The sequence below is a fragment of the Amaranthus tricolor genome, chromosome 9, assembly GCF_026212465.1.
Source record: "Amaranthus tricolor cultivar Red isolate AtriRed21 chromosome 9, ASM2621246v1, whole genome shotgun sequence".
In the NCBI taxonomy this organism is placed as follows: domain Eukaryota; kingdom Viridiplantae; phylum Streptophyta; class Magnoliopsida; order Caryophyllales; family Amaranthaceae; genus Amaranthus; species Amaranthus tricolor.
The window spans coordinates 4,711,529-4,735,034 of NC_080055.1; the positions used below are offsets into that span (position 1 = coordinate 4,711,529).

At 33.2% G+C, this 23,506-nt stretch overlaps 2 protein-coding genes across 3 annotated transcripts in view; one reads left to right on the plus strand and one right to left on the minus strand.

Moving 5' to 3' along the window:
* Window positions 1–1,259, minus strand: part of LOC130823192 (uncharacterized) — a 1,598-nt gene extending 339 nt beyond the window's left edge. Inside the window, exons 1-2 of the mRNA XM_057687827.1 lie at window positions 1,034–1,259; window positions 44–168 (exon numbers count right to left, since the gene is read on the minus strand). Coding sequence (XP_057543810.1) covers window positions 44–168; window positions 1,034–1,259 — 351 coding nt within the window. The remainder of the gene's footprint in view (window positions 1–43; window positions 169–1,033) is intronic.
* A 2,322-nt stretch (window positions 1,260–3,581) lies between these two features.
* Window positions 3,582–21,743, plus strand: LOC130823170 (nicotinate phosphoribosyltransferase 2-like). Of its 2 annotated transcripts, XM_057687796.1 has the most exons (15): window positions 3,582–4,044; window positions 4,551–4,698; window positions 5,896–6,015; window positions 6,146–6,280; window positions 6,373–6,434; window positions 6,867–6,942; window positions 9,070–9,171; window positions 11,817–11,930; window positions 12,985–13,043; window positions 13,714–13,888; window positions 15,802–15,936; window positions 16,009–16,107; window positions 16,323–16,431; window positions 21,188–21,300; window positions 21,396–21,743. In XM_057687796.1, exons 1-15 carry the CDS (start codon window positions 3,890–3,892, stop codon window positions 21,471–21,473), a joined length of 1,680 nt encoding a protein of 559 aa, XP_057543779.1. In that variant the 5' UTR covers window positions 3,582–3,889; the 3' UTR covers window positions 21,474–21,743. The 2 variants fall into 2 exon arrangements, with proteins under 2 accessions (XP_057543779.1, XP_057543780.1); XM_057687797.1 differs by lacking the exon at window positions 5,896–6,015 and having other exon boundaries at window positions 3,619–4,044.
* Window positions 21,744–23,506: the final 1,763 nt, after the last annotated feature.

The following is a 23,506-nucleotide window of genomic DNA, read 5'->3' on the forward strand; positions in this document are numbered from 1 at the left end:
AAACAGGTCAGATAGATGTCACATCCATCATCGATGTCACTACCCCATGGTCTACTATCTCGATACCCATCTCTTGGATTTCCTCTCTCAACCGCACTCTGCCCAAGGCAAAACACAAACTATGCACAGTTTTCCGACTCAAGGCATCAACAACAACATTAGTTTTTCCTTCATGATACTGATCTCTTAGTCGTAATCAGTAATTAACTCTAGCCAACATCGTTGCCTCATGTGCAACTCTCTTTGGGTAAAAATATACTTCAAACTCTTATGTTCAGACGAAACCCTAAAATAGCTCCCATTCTAATTTTTGTTTTTAAGTTCTCTACTTCCTAAATTATTAATTTTTCAAATGTTACAAAATGAACCAAAAGTAAAAGGGGGAATGAACATACCTTAAAATGATACTTTTGCAGATCATATTCATTTTTTTCCATTCCAACACTAATGCCATTAAGTGGCTCCTACTTTTAAACAATTTTTTCGACACGTCAAAGTCTCGTTTCGACATGCTAACTTTCTTTACGATTTGACATGTTAATAAGTTCGACCTTTTAAATAAATTTATGTGGTGACTCTTTTTTAATTGTGTTGGTCACTAGCTTTCAAGGGAGCTTCCAAGTTACATAACTCTAACCAATTGAGAGTTTGTAGTTAATACCTTCATCTTCATAAAACTTGTTGAATTCTATTGAGGTATACTTTGTACCTCTATCACATCTAATGGTCTTTAACTATAGAGAACTTTAGTTCTCGACATATTTCTTCTACTTAAGATAGATTTTAATAAACTTATGATCACTATCTCATGAAACACACCCACCATTGTGTATGCATTAGTCCACACATTATGATTATTCATTAATGAACAATTTGAAATACTTACTTTCATCAATGACATATGAACAACATGATGTCATTTCATAAATATTTATCAATAAACAATGTGAAATACTTGCTTTCATTAAGTGAGAGTCCTCATTAGTCTATACACATCAATGTGTACTAGTTTCAAAGTTTTTCTTTTGCTTACCGATTGTTCTCTTATGGAAATAGAAGCTTTTGCATCTTGCCAAGCTGACATGCTCTACAAACATCGTCATTTTCATGCAAGCGCGAAGATCCATTGCTAATTGCTTCTGCGAAAGTTGATGATTTGCTTTAGGATTACTGTGATCCAATCTCTTGTAATATAACAAATATGGATCATTTACTTTGGCTTTGTGAGAATGGACCAATTTACCATAAACAGCTTGCATCATTCACATTAATGCATATTATTAATACAAATTCTAGCTTAAATATGATACATACAAGACTTCTTAATGTGCTTCACTTCCTTGTAAATCTCTATCAACCACATTAATGTTAGAGTTAATTAGTCGTTTAATTTGTGTTTTTAATCGCACCAACAACTCTATTATATGCCTTTGTCATAGTGCTCAAGATTTTTATCAAAAATTTCCTTTTTATTTCATCTACATACATTTTTTTCTATTTAAGTAAATTAGTGATTCCTGTATAGTTATCATTGAAGTTCTTTTTAAATTTCATGCTCAAATTTTTGAAATTTCTTTTCAAATTTGAAGTGTAATGAACTAATTATTTTGAATTATTCTTCTTTACATGCCTCTTTGATTAGATTTACAGATACTTGAACTATACTGGTAAGATGATATCTGTCACAACATTTTAAAAGATTTGTAAAACATTATGACATTGGATGATCGATCTCCTACTTGAAGTTTAACCTACGTTTGTGGTGTGCCACCAACCATATAAGAAGATGTGTATTCGCCCTTTAGATTTGCTTACTTTCGGCCTATCTCTACCTCTTAGACTAATCTTCAGTTTGATAATTTAAAAATCATAATTCTTTCGATTTAATTGAAATTATACTGCGATTGATGGTAACAGATGGTGAAGACAAAGAGGCAATGTGTTTGTAATATATGCAGATATATTTGAAACTTATGCCTATGAACCAATGGTTCTTGGTACTAAATGTTCTAGGAAAGTAGATATAATTTTGTATGAAGAGAAGATTTGTATTGCATAAAATGATGAGTATCTCTTCACGTAGAAGTTGGAAGATGTTTGCAAATAATTGTGATCTTTGAAAAGTCACAAGCTTTGACATTTCACATACCCTTAATAAATCTAGTTCTTGAAATTCTTTTATGAATTTAGAGCATAACTTGTACTTAATTAATGAAAGCATATTAAACAATGGCGATTCTTTTTCGACAGAAGAGAGTTTAAAAGTAGAAATCAATTAAATTTTATAATAAACTAATTTTTCCTACATTCAAAAGATTTTGTAGAAAAAAATGTTAATCTTAATGCTCTCTTCTTCTCTTCTTCTCTTCTTAATCTTATCAATTGTCTTCTATTAACATAAATCATCATCATCATCCCAATGACCTCTCGCACAGAGGTAGGGTCTGGGAATGATAGAAAAGAAGACAGACTAATACCCTCATCACGAGAAAGTCGCGATTGAAGAGAACCGCTCAACTCGGAAATCTTATATACTTCCCCCGTTCCACTATATTTGCTACATTTGACTTTTTACGCAATTCAATGTGATATTTTGATCATTTATATATTGAACTATACAAATCTAAAAATTATAGAAATTAATATCATGAAAGCATGCAATTAAACGATTCAAACAAAATCTCACTTGACTATATGTTTTCAAAGACATTAGCCGCAATATATAAAATAAGTTTGAACAATCAATAGCGTTAAAAATTGTTATGTAGCGTATATTTTAGAAGGGAGAAAGTATGAGATTCTTGCAAACAAAAAACCAAAAGAAAACTAATGGGAATATTTTGAGAGCGGGACTTGAGGATTGGATAAGTAGAATCACAACTAGGGATGCAGGCGGGGTGGGTCTAATAGGACACCCGCCCCATCCCCGCCCCATCGGGGAGGGGATGGGTCCCAGTTTGATGGGTCATGGGGCGGGTACGGGTATAAAATTCATACCCACCGCGGGGATGGGGATGGGGATGTGTTTTAGGTGATACCCGCCCCATCCCCGCCCCGCCTCAAGATACCCGCCTTAAAATATTTTTAAGTCTTTTGCTAGTTTCCGTTTTCTTTCCCGTTTTGTAAATGCGATATCTTCTTCTTCCGGACTCGCATTTGTCTTCATAAAAATGGTTAAAAGAGTTCAAAGTTGTTAATGATGAGTCGATTGGTATTTTAACTAGTTATTGATATTTATATAATAATGTTATTAGTTTTATAAAATGATTGAATATAAATATGTGGCACAGATGGGTATTAAGCAGAGATTTGACGGGTGGTGGGGCGGGGATGATTTTAGATACAAACCCATCGGGGCGGGAACGGGAAAAAAAATTATATACCCGCCGCAGGGATAGAGATGGGAATGAAATGGAGATTGCATTAACAGATGGGGATGGGAATGGGGATGGAGATGATAATTCCAATACCCATCCCGCCCCGCCCCCTTTACATCCCTAATCACAACGTATGCACATCAATAGACGGCCAAAAGGTAAAAAGGTCCTCCCACCAACGCAAATAATTAGCGTTAAAAAAAAACCACATAACTGCAATAAAAACAGAGCGGCAATCTTACGTTAGTCTTTATCAATTTCCATTCTGACGGGTTTTCAACGGTCTTCACAATCTGAGTTTCCAATTTCAATCCCTACATCAACTCCTACGCCCGCCTCTCTACACCTCACTTTCGCAGCCTTTATAAATACGACTATAGAAGTATTTTTTTGGAGTATTCCTTTTTATTATCCAAATCCAATCAATCTATATGCAATCCTCTCCATTTTGAATCCAACTTTCGATTTTTGCCTCTAATTCAGAACCCTAAAATTCTGAGAAAAATCAAATAATGGATGAGCAGAACAGAGATAATGGTCCTAAGATTACCAAATCGATTATCAATGCTCCTACGAATCCAATGGTTACGCCGCTTCTTACCGATCTTTATCAGTTTACTATGGCTTATGCTTATTGGAAAGCCGGCAAGCATAACGAGCGCGCTGTGTTAGTTTCTCTATTTCTCTCTGTTTCCTAGTTATTATTTTTTCTTCTAATACAAATCAATTGGTACCATAAATTTTGATTTATACTCCATATTTGGACGTTTAGCTTCTTACTTGGGTATTCGTATAAGGTTTTCCAACTTATTTTTTGCTTGTCTGATTTATTTGTGCAAAGTTATTAAATATACTAATCAGTAACAGTAAAATTGCTACAGTCCCGTGTACAATACGAGAGTTTTTTAGCAGAAAGGTAGGAATGTGACTGGGACAGAGGATTAGTGGAGTATATGATCATGATTGTTACCGATAAAATTTCATTGTTACCGATAAAATTTCATTTCTTTATAAATTTAAAGCTTTACTTATTTGCTAGTTTTGGTATTGTAGGATAATGAATTTAAAATAATTGATAATTGTTTTAGTTGTGTGCTTTGTTGGTGCCGACTTAATTGTTTAACAGATATTGATCAAGATTGTATTTTTAATACTTATTTCTATATTTTTTAGGTTTGATTTGTTTTTCCGAAGGAATCCTTTTGGTGGTGAGTTTACTGTATTTGCTGGAGTAGAAGAGTGCATACGATATATTGCCAACTTCAAATTTACGGAAGCGGAGATTGATTTCGTTCGGGATGCTATGCCCGGTAAATGTGAGGTAACTGCAAAGTTTAAGGAAAATCAATTTTGGATAAGGGTGAATCTATCTTAAATGCTATTTCAGGTGAAAAATAGATGCTTAACCTAAGCTTGGAGCAAGTATACATCATTACTTTATGATCCTATAGTAGCATATATATGATCAACCGATAAAGTTATTGCATTATTTGTATTTTCATTTTGGCAACACAACATTATTTGTCTTGGATATTTTTATTTAACGGTGTTATCATAGGTGCATAGGGTGGAAATTATGACCATGTTTTGATTTCATATTCTACTTTTACATTACACAGAAGAGGGCTTGTTTGGATGATATGTGCTTTGATGGAACTTGGGTAAAGCTAACATTGCTGACTACCATGGACTAGGGAGCTAGGGAACTGGGTTTTTAGTGTGTGCAATGTAAATTGTAATTCTTTTTTACTGTTCCAAAACTAGGGGGCATCCTGTGGTTATTGAATATACTTGTTTTTTTTTTATCAACAACATTACATGAAACCAATGCCATAGCTCCACCTAGGTACTCACCTAAGCGTAGTTTCGGGGTCGATGAAAACAACCTTTTCTCTTCAAGACAATTTTTTGTTTATTTGAAATATCTTGCGAGTAAAGATGTGGCTTCTTCTGTTTGCATTTATATGCATGTGGTTCTTCAAAATAGATGTTTACAATTGACTTTGAGACATCTTAAGTTCTTAACACACAAACTGCACTGAGTTGCAAAGCAGGATCAGTCCTTGTTGCGCCAGAGGTGTGCATCACTTTGTGTCTTTACACCCATAGTGCACAAAGAGGTTGCATCACATCTTATCGGCGTGCTGTAAATGTTTTCAGAAAGAACAAAACTGCATTTTTGAACTATGTTTACGCCACTTGTCACCTTTGTTGTACCACAGGGTTTCAGTGTATCACCTCACCTTGGTGCACCTTAGTAGGCGCATACTAAGGCTAAAATCCATACCTTTGGCTATTTATCTTTATATTGAGTGATAATTGGAGATGGTTGAAATTATAAACTTGGGAAGTTTCTCACTTTTATATCTTGGGTTCTCATTAGATTTTTGAGGGATATTTTCTGTCAACATTTTCTTTCCAAACATTGCCTTGTATTGTATATCAATGCACAGAATTAGGTGCCACTTAAGTATTTTGATCAAATTATGCTTGTTGTACTTCTTACTTGAACGTCCAGGAGGGCTTTTTTGATTATCTTCGACAACTAGATTGCTCTGAAGTTGAAGTATATTCTATTCCTGAGGGATCAATTGTTTTTCCAAGGATACCTCTTCTAAGGGTTGAAGGACCTGTTGGTGTATGTAATAATGTTGATTTTTTATTTTTTATTTTTTATCTTTTAATTTTTTTTTTGTAGTTTTCGTTTGAAAAAGCTTTTATAACTGTTTGTCATATGTTAATTATGACCTATGCTTTTATTTTATTAGGTGGCACAACTATTGGAAACAACCCTTGTCAACCTTGTCAACTTTGCATCTCTGGTGGCTACTAATGCTGCAAGGCATCGGATTGTGGCGGGAAAATCCAAAATGTTACTTGAATTTGGTCTTAGACGAGCACAGGTCTTATTTCAGATATCATCCATTAAACAGTTTCACAATTCTACTTTGCTTTATGCCCGTTTGAAATATGATCATATGGATTTCCACTGCAGGGGCCGGATGGAGGAATTAGTGCGTCGAAATACTGTTATCTGGGTGGTTTTGATGCTACAAGGTAAATTCTACATACTACAACTTTTTAACTTTCTAATTCTTTAATTCTTTTAGGAATATAAAAGAGTATACTATTATGATATATGAAGCTGACATTAAAGTATTTTTGGTTGATTATAGCTTTCAGCTTGTCTTGGAAAGTATAGCAGATTGTAGCTTGATAAGTAATTGTTGAAAAGCTTTTCTTGAATTACTTTTTATAGATAGAAACACACTAAATTATGGATGCTTCAAATTAGAGAAAATTCATGGGTATAGTTCTTCTTTGTTTGGTGAATATGTCTAGACATTATAAGTGCTTCTTTGCATTGAGTAAGAGGGTTTATCACGATATTTTTTTCCCAATTGATTATTTTTAAATTTTTTAGTCATATTGAAGAACTTATATGTTGGGTTGTGTCAACGAAATTACTTGTTTTTCTTTTCTTTACAGCAACGTCTCAGCTGGAAGATTGTTTGGAATACCACTTAAGGGAACACATTCACATGCCTTTGTTAGCTCATTTATGGTGAGTGATGCTCCTTAAATTTTCAGTCATTATTCTCTTGTCTTATATCCAGCTGAAGCCATAAACTTAGATCTGGCTTTACAAATTGCCAATATATCGCAAAATAGTTATAGCCTAATAGATTAAAGACTGGCGAGGAAACAAATATTCCAAAGAAATTTACGTGACCCTTAGTACCAAAACCAAAGAATCTCGTTTGAAGGAAATATCCAATTTTTAGTGGCACCATTCGAACTCTCCAAAAAGGCTAAATAATCTCATCCAGTTGTCATGTGAAGAACTATGTTATTATAACACATTATGCATCATTGGGGGTTGATAGATGATTTTGGATGTCCTTTTTAAAGGTTCCTCAAGGTGTTGAACTTCCTCACTACCACGAGCCAAAAAAACACTCTAATCTTAAAGGTTTCATTAGCTTTCCGAATCTTATTAGAGGATGAGAGTATGAAATATAAGAGAATAAAAAGATGTGCAATAAAACCTCAAGGAGGCAAAATGTTTGTAAATGGTAATTTCAGTAAGAGATTGGTTGCAAAATGATTGCAAATGGTAATTTTACTAAGATGGGATCAATATTAAATTTGTTATCTTACCTCTAAAAATAGTATGTGTTGCAACTGATGCTGATCAAGAGGCTTTGAAAGTATATATGAGGGGGACTTTATATTATTTAAAATCGCAGTTGAAGTAGCATAATATATAAATGTTGCTTTTACACCTTTCATCTAGTATGCTTCATATGAGCCTAGAATTGTGTGGTTGTTCCTTTGGGATTAATATGTAGGCATTGCAGTGCTTACAATCACTGTTATCTAGTTGAAATGCCATCCCACTCACTTATTTTAAGTTTAATCAAATATATTTTTTATTAGTCTATATCGTCACATTAGAAACAACCTCTTTGTTATAGGGTAAGGTTGTGCACATTTAACCCTCACTAAACTCTACTTAGGCAAGATCTGCTTATTGGCATGGAATTATGAAATGTCATGTTTTATATAGGAGTTGGTGTTTGAAATTTGGCTGTTCGTTAATTCAATTTGCTTGTTTGATTGGCTTATAGCATTCGCTTTTTATTAGCTAATTGCGTAGGTTTGTTTTAATGGAGATTGGTAAATTTAGTTGTTGGTTGATGACTATTTATTAGAGAAAAAATGAGCCAGAAAGCCAACAACCAATTGAAAAAGTCGTTTATTGCAATATTTTCATTTTGGCGTAAAAGTTGGGTTTCCAATTGGCATAATTATATCATTTATCAAATTAGTATTTGACTACATTTTACCAACAACTCAAAAATCAAAAGTCAACTAACAAGTTGACTAAAGTATCATTTTACCAAACAAGGCTAATAGTTAGCTGAAGATGGGAGTGGCATTTATGTGCATTTTACTATTAATGAGTAAAACTATCGTAAAGGATATAGTTTGAAACATAGACGTAACAAAAAGTCCTAAAGCCATTGATTTTGAGACAAGTTAGTGAAAATTGTTTGTGTTAGTTTGATCATGTGCAAAGAAGATTGAAAAATGAACTATTTAGAAGAATGGAAGGTCGAGACTTTAAAGAGTTTAGAAAAGGAAGTGGTATGCCGAATATAATGCTATTAACTCATGTAAAGAATGACATGAATTTTGAAGATTTACACGAGCATATGAAATAGATTGGAGTAAACGAAGTGGGAAAACATGTGGCTGAAGTCAAGATTATTTTTTTTAGTTGAAGATTATTATTAGATTGGGCCGAATGAACTATAATATTTATCTTCGACAAGCTCTCATGCAGATTTGTTTTGGTTCATGTAGCTAGACCCATATTTGGAGATTAATTGTTGTGAAAAGTGTTGTCTACAATAGAGATCTTGTCTACCTTAGTCTCTACAATAGAGATCTTGTCTACCTTAGTCTATTTTTTAGTTTCTACTGTTAATTCATTGCCATTAATAATTCAGTTTGCTACTATGCTCACAAAAGAATGTAATTAATACTTTCATCATGGGAATTCTCATGTTGGAATTATGTTGAGTGTCTACCTATTTTAATCATAGGAAGGCTCTCTTTGGCACCGTGAAAAAAGGAAAAACAAATAGAGGTTCTACTTCTAATTAGTTTAATCCTGGTTATGCAGAGTCTTGATGAGATTTTGGAGAAGTCACTTCGAAGTGCCGATGGTTCAACTTTGTGTGAGGACTTCGTCAATCTGGTCCAAACTTGGTTAAACAAAATTCAGGTGTTCCCTTAAATAACTGTTTAATATTTGTTCTAATAAATGCCTTGCCTTTGAATGACCTTGTTCTTTCCATTTTTAGCGTCCTTGGTAAATTGTATGTTATTGTGCAAAAGCTAACACTGTATAACTAGGATGAATAATTTCTGGATGAAAAGCGTTTTGATAAATCTAGTTTCCGTTGCAATTTTCTGTATGTGAAGTTTTATGATAGGCCATAGGGGTTCCTTTGTTGAATGATGGCTTTTCCAAAGGGAAGAGTAATATTGTTGACATCATAGTTACTCAACTTAGTCGTGTAGTAGCAACTTAATCATAGTCAATCAACTTAATGGTGGCTTCTTTAAATTTATGATTGGGGTTCCTTTGTCAGAAATTGTGAAGTAGCAACTTAATCATGTTCTTCATTAGTTGAATATGCAAAAGCATAAGGTCTTTTGGGAACCTAAAAATTATTCATCTATTTCAATTTTTCTTGGATTAAGTGAAGCTATTTATGGCAACTTACATATTGCATGCACCTAGAAGTAGCAACTTAATCATGCTCTTTATTAGTCGAATATGCAAAGGCATAAGGTCTTCTGGGAACCTAAAAATTATTCATCCATTTATAAATTTTTCTTGGATTAAGTGAACCTATTTATGGTAACTACATATTGAATGCACCTATTTGTCTTTTTTGTAATCTTTTGTGCTCGAATTTGCAATCATTTGAAGCATGGATACGTCATATATTTACTCTATTTAAGCGATATCTATTAAATAATTGAATGTTTATTCTTGATAATTTAAGGATGTCATAGTTTTATGACTATTTGTTATTGCAAGGGTATAAAATCGTACATTTGACCTCCATTACCTCACCTAAGGGGAACCACTTAGCTTAGTTTTAAGAATCACACCTCACTTAGTGCTTTGTGCGTCTCGAACTCCGGTTTAGCTAAAATTGCTTTGCTTAGGCTAGGTGAGACAAAGCCCACTACAAGAGGTGAGCGCCTTGGTGTTCCTCAATGCATTTCGCTTTGTGTGCCTGGCTCACCTCCTTGTTAAAAAAAAGGCTAGGTAATCGACTTAGCTTACTTGTTTGAAAGAGAAATACAACTTAAAAGCCAAATTCACTTGAATATAAAGTTCGATAAACTGTTGCTTCCATGTGAAAATAGAGAGAAAAACTTGTTGCTATTATAAAATGAATGGTATGTTGTCATAAGTTGATGTCTCATGATTTATCCACTTGAGCTATGAATCCCGAGTGGGTTAAATCAATCCCAATCAGGTTCGTTCGTAGTAGATCGCCACAATTAGTGATTTAAATCAGAAAAATCTTTGGTCTAGAACTTTGAGGGTTGATATAAAAAGGAAAAAAAAGGTTTTTTCGTTCTTGAAGTTATGAACGCCTAGATCCGCCATTGAGGCTCCCTTCATGTTTATTTTTCTTTGAAGGCAAGGGTTTTTATTCGATGTTTGAATTGAAGAAGATGGTGGAAACTTTTTTTATATTTCTTTGAATGCAAGGGGTTCTTATTTTGGTGTCTGAAACGAAGAGGAAGGGGAAAAGTTTTATTCTTTGAAATGATAAGAAGGTTATTGGGTTTCAAAATTGTGAAGAAGGCCATAAAAATCGGTAATGCTGTCACACTGGTCCCAAGAAGCTATAAATGAGAAGTTGACCTTTTTCTCTTTACTTCTTACTTTTTCTTTTTATTCTTTTTACTTTCTTATATACAATAAGAAGTTAGACTATGCAATTGTGTCCATACTTGTTCCGTTTTTTTTTTTACGATTTCTTTTTCTTGGGAGTTAATATAATACTTCAAGAATAAGTTTATAGGCTCCAACACAGAAGCATAAAAGAGTTATTTTTTGTGTTTATTAGCATTCGTATAAATTGAATGGAGTAATCTTTTGTTTATCTGGTTTTATTTTATCAACGAGTTTGAAATGACCAATAAAATATTATGGACAAAAGTTCTAACAAATCGGACAAACCAATTATGATACTAAAAATCAAATCAAAAAAACCAACCTATCGAACAACAAATTTGCTACCTAGCGAATCACATATTTGAATCCATATGACGAACTAAAAAAAATTGTGAATCGTATAACATTGTTTTAAGTATTATGTAAACAACAACATTCCATTAGACAATGCCATTAAGTGGCTCCCACCTACGGTGGAATCTAGGAGGTCAAATGTATGCAACATTACCCTTGTTAGTGATAAGACTAACAAAGAGGTGGAGTTTTAAGTATTATATATGTTCCAAAATTGATTTTTAAGATTTTTAGGGAAAAAGTTTGCGTTATGCGCCTAGGCTCTAAGGACCGTTTGGACCTTGTGCGTTTTAAAAACTAAGCCACTTCGTCGTGTTGGGGTAGTGAAATGTTGTAAAGGAATGTTTAGGGGGTTTGATGTATGCAAACTTTCCCTTGTAATAAACATATGTTTTATATTGACTCTTGATAGAATACGTCAATCAAAAGGTACACATGAGAAGTCAAGAACACTTGTAGTCTTATAATCTGTTAATAGACATACATCTTTATGTATGTCATAGTTTTTGTATAAGTGCCTTAGGAATATGATATTGGCACTGCTTATCATCCTAGCTTTTCCATTATTGATAATCTGTGTGTTGTTTCAGAGAACAAAGTTCTATGGTGGCTTTGGTGAGACAAACTTAAGCGAGTTAGCAGCTTTTACCTCATATGCCCTGGCATTTCCCGAAAATTTTCTAGCACTGGTGGACACTTATGATGTAAGTTTGAAAATTCTTACCCTAGTACTACGTATGCAAAAGATTGATTGAATGCAATACATCTTTAAATTCAATTACAAAGATATTAGCATGTCATTTTGTGCATACTTACGTGTTTTTTTGTGTATTGTTTGTTGTTTGTATGCTCTTTATTTCAGTGAGGCCAAATATTTTTAGTTCTTTGGTTTAAGATTATACAGATTATTGTAAAATGACTCATTTATATGTGAAATTGCTTATGATGTTTGCTTTAATCGGAAACTAACATCTTTGTTATCACTAACAAGGCTAAGATTGTGTACATCCACCCCTACACCCCACACCCTAGGTGGGAGTCACTTAATGGCTTATTGGACAATAATGTTTTGATTGGTTGTTGTTCATCTTGCTCTTATTTGTTGCTTTGCGCTAATCACTAATATAACTTTTCAAGCAATGACGGTAAAAGTTGTTACTTGTGGATAAACCATTTAGTGACGGATAAACACCGTTGTGGCCTTCTTAATTCCACAGCGTAGTCTTCAAGATAATAAATTCGAGATTTTTTCCCAGTTCTGTCATACAATCAAGACTGTATTATCTGTACTTCACGCAAACCTACAATACCAGACTATATAATATCAAAGGCTTGAACAAATGCCTATGATCTTCCAAAATTTTGCTCTATTTGATTTTGTTTTCATTTGTGCTTATCTATTCCCATTGTTGGCTGGTATTCTCTTTCAGTTCTGCTCTTTTCTATTAGTTTACTCGGGTGAGGGAAGGAAGATAATGCAGCTTTCTTTACCCAGATACCTAATTACTTGAAACATTTAGCATAATGTTGTGTTCTGAGTAGAGAATTCAAGAATCACACCAGAATGAGAGTTGCCTTGTATTTGATTCAGTGAGGCAACGTTATAATTTACATTCTCTAGTTACTATTCATGTGATTTCATGTGTTACTTGGTTTAGTGCTAAAGGTTGCATATTTCTTTTTTTTCAAATGTATTTTTTTTTTTGCCTTTTTTATTCAATTATGGGTATCATTAATTTTGTGGCTCCAATACACCAGGTTTTGAGGAGTGGAGTTCCGAATTTCTGTGCGGTGGCTTTGGCGCTCAAAGATTTAGGGTAATGAAAGATTTAATATGAATTAGTTACTTGCTTATCATGATTTTCACTATTTTCTCTTTTCTTTTCCCCCAAAAAACTGTGCATACACTACTTAAATGAATGCTGATTTATATATACTTCCTTTAGTTTTAAGCACTTGTAACTTTTCCTCCTTTGCAGACTCTTCAATCAAATACTTTGATTGCGAATAACCAAAAATTGTAAAAACTTGATGTTTTGAAGATATGCATCAAGAAGAATCTAACATCATCCGACATAACTGTGTTTTTCTTGTGTTAAAACATGAGACAATATTGGTAGATGAATAGGTACGTAATTGTTGCAAGTATTAACAGTGGGAAGAATTGTATAATATTTATGGAAATTGGGCTACGTAGAAATAATGAGGTCTTTGTGACCATGACTTTATACTCATTAGTGTGGTCGAAGAGAGGACAATGGATTTTGATAATAAATGTTGGGGCTGGGGAATCCTTGTAGTTCTAGATGTGTTTTCTGCATACAATTCTAGATTTGCTGATTATGATGATAAAATGCTCAATTTTTTTAAGTCTGCAAAGCAGTAACACAAGCCGAAATCATTTTTTTGAATTTGCAAGAAATAAGTTTTCTTCAAAGTTTGTAGACACTCCTGTGACCTCAACGTATTTATGATATGGTTTTGCAGGTACAAGGCCATGGGCATTAGATTGGACTCTGGTGACCTGGCATACTTGTCTTGTGAGGCTCGTAAGTTTTTTCAGGCAATTGAGAGTGAGTTTGGAGTAACGGGTTTTGGAAACACGACTATTACTGCGAGCAATGATCTTAATGAAGAAACTTTAGATCATTTGAACAAACAGGTGATTGAAAATATTACTGTTCTATTTTTTACCTTTTGTATATTAGCATCTTGTGAGTTGTTAATCACGAACTAAGCTGGAAAGATTTTTGAAAATACTCGCTTAATTGGCTGATATAACCTTCTTGGAATTGAGACTAGTATGCAATGGTGGACGTATATAGGGGCTGGGGGGGCAAGCCTCATAATAAAATGTAAAATTGTACTTTTAAAGCAAAACTTAAAAAATGCTGAATATCTTAAATTCAAAATGTGATGGTTCCTACTTTTTGTTTCCCTCTAATTTTCAGTCAAATTCGAGGACCTCCATGTTAATCTTGGGTTTGTCTTTGCTAGTAAGAACGTAGGGGGATCCTCCAGTAAATTTTTTTATTTGTCCTATAGTATATAGCTTGGTAATGTGAGATGAAATAGAAGCAATGTACATTATCCTGTCCTGAAAGGGAGAAAACAAATTGGAATTTTTTTTCTAAAGGTTCCACCTTTAAATGGTCATCTTTTAAAGGTCTTATCTTTTACTTATTTTCTAAAGATCTTACTTTTGCATCACATTTTCTTAGAAACAACTAAATGACCCATCAATGTCTTACTGCATACGCACTCTTTGCCAGTTTGATTCTTGGAGTTCTCTTTTCATTATAGTTATTTGCTTATTGGAAATTGAGGTTCATCAAACGGGTATGCATCTTTGTTTGTATCCCTTTATTAATTTCTTTAATATTTAGTCTTTACCATATTTCTTAAATTATGATCACCATTTTCTTTACCTTATACATTCAAAGTCTCGACAATTCTATCATTTTAGGGTTTATCATTTCATTTAAATTAGAGTTTATCAATCGAGGATAAAGTTAGGGTTTGCCAATTTCATTCAAATTTGATCAATCATGTTGATGATGACGAATTCATGAGAATTTGTTCAATTCCAATTTCAAATTGTTAGCCTATCACCATTTTTCTTAATAAGGTGCACAAGATCATGGTGCTGATAATCAATGGACATACAAGCAAATTTTTAAAATTATATTTTAGTTTCTTTTAAGTAAAATAATACCCAATTTTACTAAGAGACGTGGCAAATCATATATTTTTTTTCTTATTTTTGAAATAACTGACAACAGGTCAATAAAACTAGCAAGTCCTATAATAGAAAATGTATTTGAAAGATGAGATCTTTAGAAGATAATTGAAATATGAGACTTTTAAAAGATGATCACCTTTAAAATATATATTCCAAACGAATTTTGAGAAAGGGGGAAAACAAAGAAAAAACTGAAATTTGATTCTTCTCTATTTTGTGGTGAATGTTGATTGCACAACCGAATATATTGCATAGTACTATTGAATATCCTAGATGAAACATGCAGCAATTTTGTTGTTTAAGGTTGGTCTTGGAGATGACTCGGTGATTTATATTTTCTATGCTGCATTTTATCAGTGTTACCAGTTCACAGAACCCCTTTATTCTAGTATTCCTGTCTGAGAAACTCATGCAATATATGTTTATCTCATCGTTGTGCCTGTCCGTCTCTTCTGTTGCAGCTGTAGAATCTGATGGTATCTTACCATCCCAAGATGATTTTTTATCAGGAACCTCTTTTAACTTTTTAAAAAAATCTGGTCATAGCATCTTTCCCATCATTCTCATCCCTGTCCCTTAGATACTGGCAGCTACTGTATGCTGTTTTTCATCTTAAATCTCATTTCATTATGGAGGCAGTTTACTGTTTCACTTATATGAGATTTTGGAAGTTAGTGGTTTTCTTTGCAATTCAGTCTTAATATTGGGAGTCCCTTCACTACCTCCTTGAATAAGCAAAAGGCATGTGCTTTCAAATGACTTAGTATAGATCTGTGAAAGTCAATATTTTACTTGCTTCTTTTAATTTAATTGAGTATATTTTGGATAGACAGGGTCATGAGGTAGATGCATTTGGAATAGGGACCTATCTTGTTACATGCTATGCTCAAGCAGCATTAGGTTGTGTGTTCAAGCTTGTTGAGATTAATAATCAGCCCCGTATGAAGTTATCTGAAGATGTTTCAAAGGTAGGCTCCATAAGTTCTAGTAAATTCTGTTATTCTTGTGAGATTTTTTAATTCGTCTTTATGTATTTTTAGGTATCTATTCCATGTAAAAAACGATGTTACAGATTGTATGGGAAAGAAGGATACCCCCTAGTAGATTTGATGGTAGGAGAAAATGAGCCTGCTCCAAAGGTATGATCTATTCTATGATATACCCTCAATTTTCATTTTGATGTTATTTTTTGTGTTTAGCAATGGCAGAATTTGTTAGTTTTTTTCCTAAATAAGCTGTATCCCTCACCCCTCTGAGAAAATTGAGTTAAAAACAGATGTAAATTGTCCATTGCTACAAATTTTACTGTTAATGAATGTACAAATAGTAATATATTATTTGCTGTGGCTGACAGGTAGCAGAGAGGATTCTCTGTCGGCACCCATTTAATGAATCCAAACGAGCTTATGTAGTGCCACAGCGAGTTGAGGAGTTATTGAAATGTTATTGGAGTGGTAGCTCAGGTGAGTTTCCAAATCTGTTCCTCTTTACCACATGTGCGGTAACAGCCCGGGTCTTAATCACCTTAATAAAATACTTTTTCTGACATAGCAGATGACTTTTGACTAACTACTCGGGTTATTTTGCCCTCAAACCAAAGGTTTAAGCAAACAATTCAAAGTTTTATTAATAAATACTTGAATAAATTAAAAAAGTTTATTAAGATTTAGACAAAAGCCATTTTACAAATATGTTTAAAAAAAATAAAATACTTAAATACAAATATTATTTACAATGAAAATAAAATATGCAATTCATCTCGAGAGAGAAGTTCTAACCACGCTTCGCTACGCTACTATGATATCCAACTAACACCTGCACTACTCATAAATACACTATCCCTCAAGGGAGAGTTATTTAGAGTGGACAATAAAAACTGTGTAGTATCAGCAACCACGACTAAGTAGTACACCAAACAATAAAACCTTTATAGCAACAAAAAGGGACTCCACATAGCACATAACACTTCACATAAGTCAGAACAAACAGTGGGAATCGGGTCATCTATTAAGTCGAGTATAGAAACTTGCCAGCAACTATACAAGTATATGCATTGCAATAAGTAATATGCAAAAATAAGTGCATGACAATAAATAATATGCAAGGTATCTTATGTAGTGTAGGGAATTCATTTTTATATTAGATTTATATATATTAAACTTCTGGTCCTTCTGCTTGAGCAGCTGGGCGTGATTCACTAACATTTCTGCTTAAGCGTTAGGGTGTTGAATCCAAATATTTATTAAATGAATGCAACACATATGATCTTTGTTTGATATATGTAAGGACCTGTTAGGGTGAGGTACCAAAACCCCTAACTTAGTGGGAATCGTCACTCCTCCAGTACAATATTGTTCGAGCCACAGGTCAGGTTAAATAATCTTACTGTGTTCGTCTTATTTTACGTTCCGGAAAACACGTCCCACGTTTTTTACATGCCGGAAGCATGTTTCGACATTTCCTTGCTATCAAGCGTTTTTATTATAATGTTACTATTTTCAGATAAATGCAACATTACAATAACGCATACAATAGTAACAAAATTATAACAATTTATGTATAAATAATCATTTATTATAAGACTAAACAATTTAATGGATCTTTAAGATTTATTTATAGATTAAAATAATTATAATAATGTATATATAGGTCCATAAGTCAATTTCATTTTAATACTAAGGTTTACACAACCTTTACAACTATAATAGCTTATTTAATAATTTTAAGCCATTTTAGCAAAACCACTTTGTACCCTTGGGAACTTGTTGGCAGCTAAATACAATTCTACAAAACATTTTGAAGAAACTTCAACTAGATGTTATTCTAGACATCCGCGCGGTTGTAAGGACCGGTCATATGCCTCATTCTGGATCTGAAGAAGATATGGCCAAAACATGAACTAACTGAAAAACTGTAAACTACCCAATTGCAGGTTGCGATTTTGGCACATTTGGACAACATCAAACATCCCAAATCCAAATCAATTTCACACACAATCAAACCAACACAAAACTAAATCTAAATTCAATAAAAAACACAACAATCCCAACCACAATTCAAGCTTAGACTTATAATGATACTCAATCAAATATTTGATATCAAACTAGTTTCGCATGAATAACTTCTACATCAAACATTACAATCAAAATCACAACGTTATGAATAACTTAATCAAAGCTCTCATTTGGAACGAAAGACTTTATATCAAGTTATACCACACCTTTTTTTAATACTTTAAAGAGAATCATTGTTTAGAGTTCTACCTCAAAATGCAACTCCAAGAAAAGATTTGGGAAGAAAACCAAATGTATGTACTTGAAAATAACCATGGATGACGTCCTTTTCAATATGCTTTACTCTCGACCCAAACAAACTCGAACCTACACTTTAACCCACCCAATAAACCCAATAAAAAGCTTAGATGAGCCCAAAAACCATATTAGAAGATTACCCATTAAACTTCAAAGGTATTGATTCCAATTTAAAAATCCCGTATGATTTCAGGACACCTCGATACGAAAATGGGCATAACTCTCTCATACAAAAACCAAATGGAACGATTCCAGTGGCTACGTGACCGAGACTCGGAGCTCTACATTTTGTATGCAGACACCAGAACCTAAAGATGAACATAACTGTTCCGAAAATTGCAAAACAGTAAGATCAAGTTCTGATCTGAAATTTCAGAACACAATATCACCAATTAAAACCCAATTATCAATTGAACCTCAATTTGATATCATAATCAAATCACCCAAATAAATCTAATTGATAATAAATTCCACACTTTACAAACCAAATCAATCACAATACCACTTTGATCTACAAAACCCGTCTTGATACTTGATTGCCCATATGAATCCAAGTAACACTAACTATCCAATTTAGATTTCAGGACATCCTGTTGTATTTTGGGCATAACTCTTTCATACGAATGCGTTTCGAGGTAATTCAAGTGTATGCGTTTACGACCGGAAGAGCTACAAATCATATGAAGACAATAAAACCCATAAATGACTAGAACTATGTCAAAATCATCTATTACAGAGGAGACATAAACTCTATTGCAAATAAAATGAACTTTGAATAGACTACATACAACCCTTAAATATAAGGGGAAGTAAGATAATCAAGAAGATGACAAGAAGGAGCAGAATTGGATTTGTGCGTTTCATGACTTTGATGAATTTACTCTTGCATTGTATTATATGAGGTCTCATAATTTGCCATATACATGATATATGTGTAGTGTTGTCAAAGAATAAAGTAACTAGATTATTTGTGTCATATAATATGACAACAAAACGTGACACGCCACCAAAAGACCCATAGTTAAATTTTTGTCTTAGTTTACGAATTATGTTTGGCTAACTAAATATCGTAGGTAAATTAAAATAGACTCATAAATTTTCTTTATTCAAACATCACTTTAAATAAAATAAGATAAATCTTTAAATACGAGTCAAAATAAATAATAAGACAAATTTTTATCTCTAAAATAGTGTCACTCGGATTAACTTAACTCGAATCCCCATTTAACTTGATTAGTACTATAATTAAGTTGTACTAAAAATAATGTTTGTTTCATTCTCCCCAACTTAAAATAATTTCGTATCCGAAATTACAATACACATCATAAATAACTTCAGACGCTCCCCAACTTAATTAGTTCTATAATTAAGTTGTATTAAAAATGACTGTTACATGTGCAATCATTTTGAATTTTGATGCACTTTCGCAAGTTTCAGCATGGAAGATGGTCATGTGATAATAAAGTTAATAATTAGATTGTTCGGATACATTTTATTCAGTTCCAAGTCCCAATGGGTTTAAATCTTATCCTGTGGATGGGTTGTGGTACAATTTGGATGATTTCCATAATAATTAGCTTAGTATGAGAAAACTAAGTAATCAGTCAAGTTGGTTTCTTTAAGCAGCTTCAATTTTGTTCAAGTAAAAATTGGGACGATTGGATTGTTGAGTTAATATGAGTTAGTATGTCTATCTAAGGATCTAAGCCAGAGTACATCTGTAACAATTGTGAATTGGAGACCCACAAGCAAGAGAAATGTGAGGAAGGACTGAGAACAAGTTGTGGCCATGTATTTTTTGACCATCCAATTAAAATAGAAGATAGAAGGGGAAGACAAGCAATTTTGGGTATCTTAGGATACCACTGAAATTCAATTGTCTTCAATAAATTGTTGGGCGAAAACTTTAGCTTTATCCTCTTTTAATTTGCCATATTTAATCCAACGTTCTTCTTTGGCTTTCTTCACCTTTAGTCTTGCTTGAAAGCGAACATCTAGGATAAGGAGTTTGTATTGAGTAGCTAAACACTCTCCTAGGATAACCTTACAGTTTAGGCAATTACTTCAATCTATCATTCTTGTCAAAAAATAGTCGATTTGGGTTGTGTTTACTCTAGTTCTAAAAGTCACCAGGTGGGTATCTCTCTTCTTAAACCATGTGTTAGCTGATACAAATCGTATAAGTGTAAAATACAAAATTGAATCCTTTCGTATTCCTAGTTCCATGGTCAAAATCTCCATGAACGTTTTCGTAGCCATTGCAACATATCCCTAGTTCCATGAACTATGTGAATAGCAATCAAGAAGCTGTTCATTCACCAGAATGAGAAGTTTTTGGCAGACCTCAGAATACACTCAATACAGCCAAATATCAACATCATTTTACTATGTTCAAACATCTCAGAAAAGCGAAAATCATGTACCAAGTTAAAACAATCTGGACCCTCGGCTCACAAAATTCTCCTAAAAGATTTTTAGAGGAAGAAGTTAAGAGAGGAGTATCCAAATTCCCTTTGCTTTGTAGTAGCACTAGCAGATTTTAAATTTTCAGAATATTGTGTTAAGATTTGAGATTAAATGATAAGAAATAAACCAGTAAAAGATTTGAGATTAAATGATAAGAAATAAACCAGTAAATGATAGATTTGATGAATAGAACATTCCAATTAATGATTAGATTTTTGACCAGCTAGTGACCTGCTAATGACAAATATTAACAAATCCAATAAAGACCCCCACCAATTAACGACATGCCCTGCAAATGGTCCGCAAAACTTAACCCAGACTGGAGCCCAATGGGTAGACTCACCCCATTAATCATCTTAAGCTTTAATAAATTTTTTGGTTGAGTTGTTTCCTTGACACTGTACCTGAAAGTTGTCTTTATAATGACTGTTGTTTTATGCAGATAAAATGAGAGAAGATATGCTCCCTCTTAAAGATATCCGAGATCGGTGCATAAGGCAGCTGGAGCAAATGCGTCCTGACCACATGCGGAGATTGAATCCTACTCCATACAAGGTAATTTAAACGTCCTTTTTTCTTCTATGATGCAATGGTTCATTTACTGTTACACCCTTGTGGCTTTTGCTGATGTTTCATGCTTTCGGAAGCAGGTGAGTGTGAGTGCAAAACTGTATGATTTCATACACTTCCTATGGCTCAATGAAGCGCCAGTCGGAGAATTACAATGAAGTTGCGTAGACAGTAGGCGAAGATGGCAATATATGCATGTGGATCACAAATTGGCATTTGAGTTAATAATTGGAAGTTCAATGCAAAGAATCTCATATTTTTATGTACATGTAAAATCAAAATTGTATTTTCTTCCCTATCTATTTTTCCAGCTGTAATTTTTTCTAAGAAACTAAATAATAGTTTTTATTTTGGGGTCATTTTGTTAGCATTTGTTGATTGTATACGTTTAAAGCCTTTCTGAGTTATATAATTATTTAAGCAATAAATTTGAAGGGGCTTTATTTAAGCATTTATTCAAATTAATGCTTTGGCTAAGTACCAAATTCATGCAATCAATATGCACATGGAAGAAAATTTGAAATGTTTAAGTCAAAAATTCAAAAAAATAACCAAAATAGTCCAACTTTTAAACTTATTCTAAAAATAAGCGTGAAAATTTCAAACCTGAGGTTACTAACTGCGAACAGCTATGTACATATTTTTTTGGCTAATTTTTGAGTTGTTATTTGTTGTATTTACATTAGAGACATTTGAATAAGTAATTAAAAATCAATGTATGTTTCAAGCGGGATGATTCATCGTCAAAACTCCGATCATTCGTAAGTGAAAGCTTGGAGGCTATAATAATGTAAATAAACATATATATACAACAAAATATATACAAATGTTTGTCAAACTTTTCTACCATTTTCTCAGCCATTTTTCTAATAATCTCACTATTGTCATTTTGCCTCCACTTCGTTAATGCGAGTTTAATCTCAAAAACATTACGAAAATACAAATTTGAAGTTGGATAATTTCTACCAGAAAAAACCGTAGTTGCCTTATAGAATATTTCCAACTTTTGACAAACAAGAGTAGCCATTTGCCAATCATGATCACTAGGCACATCAAAATTCAACATTCTATGTAGACGTTTCAACTTATTAAAAACTTCTTTAAAAGGCAAACAAGTGTCAAGCAAATCATATGTGGAGTTCCACCTAGTTTTACAATCAAGACTCACCCTTTTAGACATCCAAAATGCAACACAATCTCGAACTTTGCACATAGCAGAATCAATGACATCTAAACCATCTCGCACAATCAGTTAAGAATGTGAGCACTACACCTCATATGCAAAAAATCTCCACTCAACATTAAAGAACTACTTTCTAAATTATCCATCAAGACATTCATCATTGCATCATTTGTGGTAGCATTATCAACAACAATAGAAGAGATTTTATTTTCCAAGGTGAATTGAGAAAAACAATCCAATAATATCTTGGCAAGAACCCTTTTGTTATGTGGGTATAGAACATAACAGAACCTAAACAAAATTCACACACCAACATGGATTCAAGTTTAAATAAAATTCACACAACTAATTTAAAATTCATTAGCAATGAAATTTAAATGAAAGGAAAAGAAATTACCTTAGAGTTCTATTATGTAAAACACATTCTTCATCAATGAAATGTGACGTCACAGCCATATACCCTTCTTTTGAGTAGAGACGGTCCACATGTCAGTTGTTATTGCAATTCTACCCTCATTACGCTCCAGCAAGACATTAAGAGAGCTCCTCTCGGTGTTGTACGTTTTTATCACATCATTTTTCAATGTGTTTCTCGAAATCATCTTAAAGTTGTCATTTAAATTCCTCACAAAGTTTCTAAAACCAATGTGGTCAACCATTGATAAAGGATACTCATGCACTACCACCATTTTCATCAATTCTTTCCTTGATACTTCTTGATCAAAAACCACTTTCTTTGGCTTTTCATTAACTGCAAAGTAAGTAGATCCATCGTTTTCTCTTTTCACTTTTAATTGTGATTGATTAGATGCAAGGTTTAAATGTCTACTTGAACATGTTTTTTTAGCATGTTTAAGAAGATGTGAAGTTCCACTACTCCCTTTGTAGGAAAGTATTTTCTTACAAGTCTTACATTTTGCCATTTGTACACTATTCACATGTACAAGGTCAAAATAAGTTCATGCTTCTGAAGTTAATTTCTTACTTTTAGCACTACTTTGTTCAGTA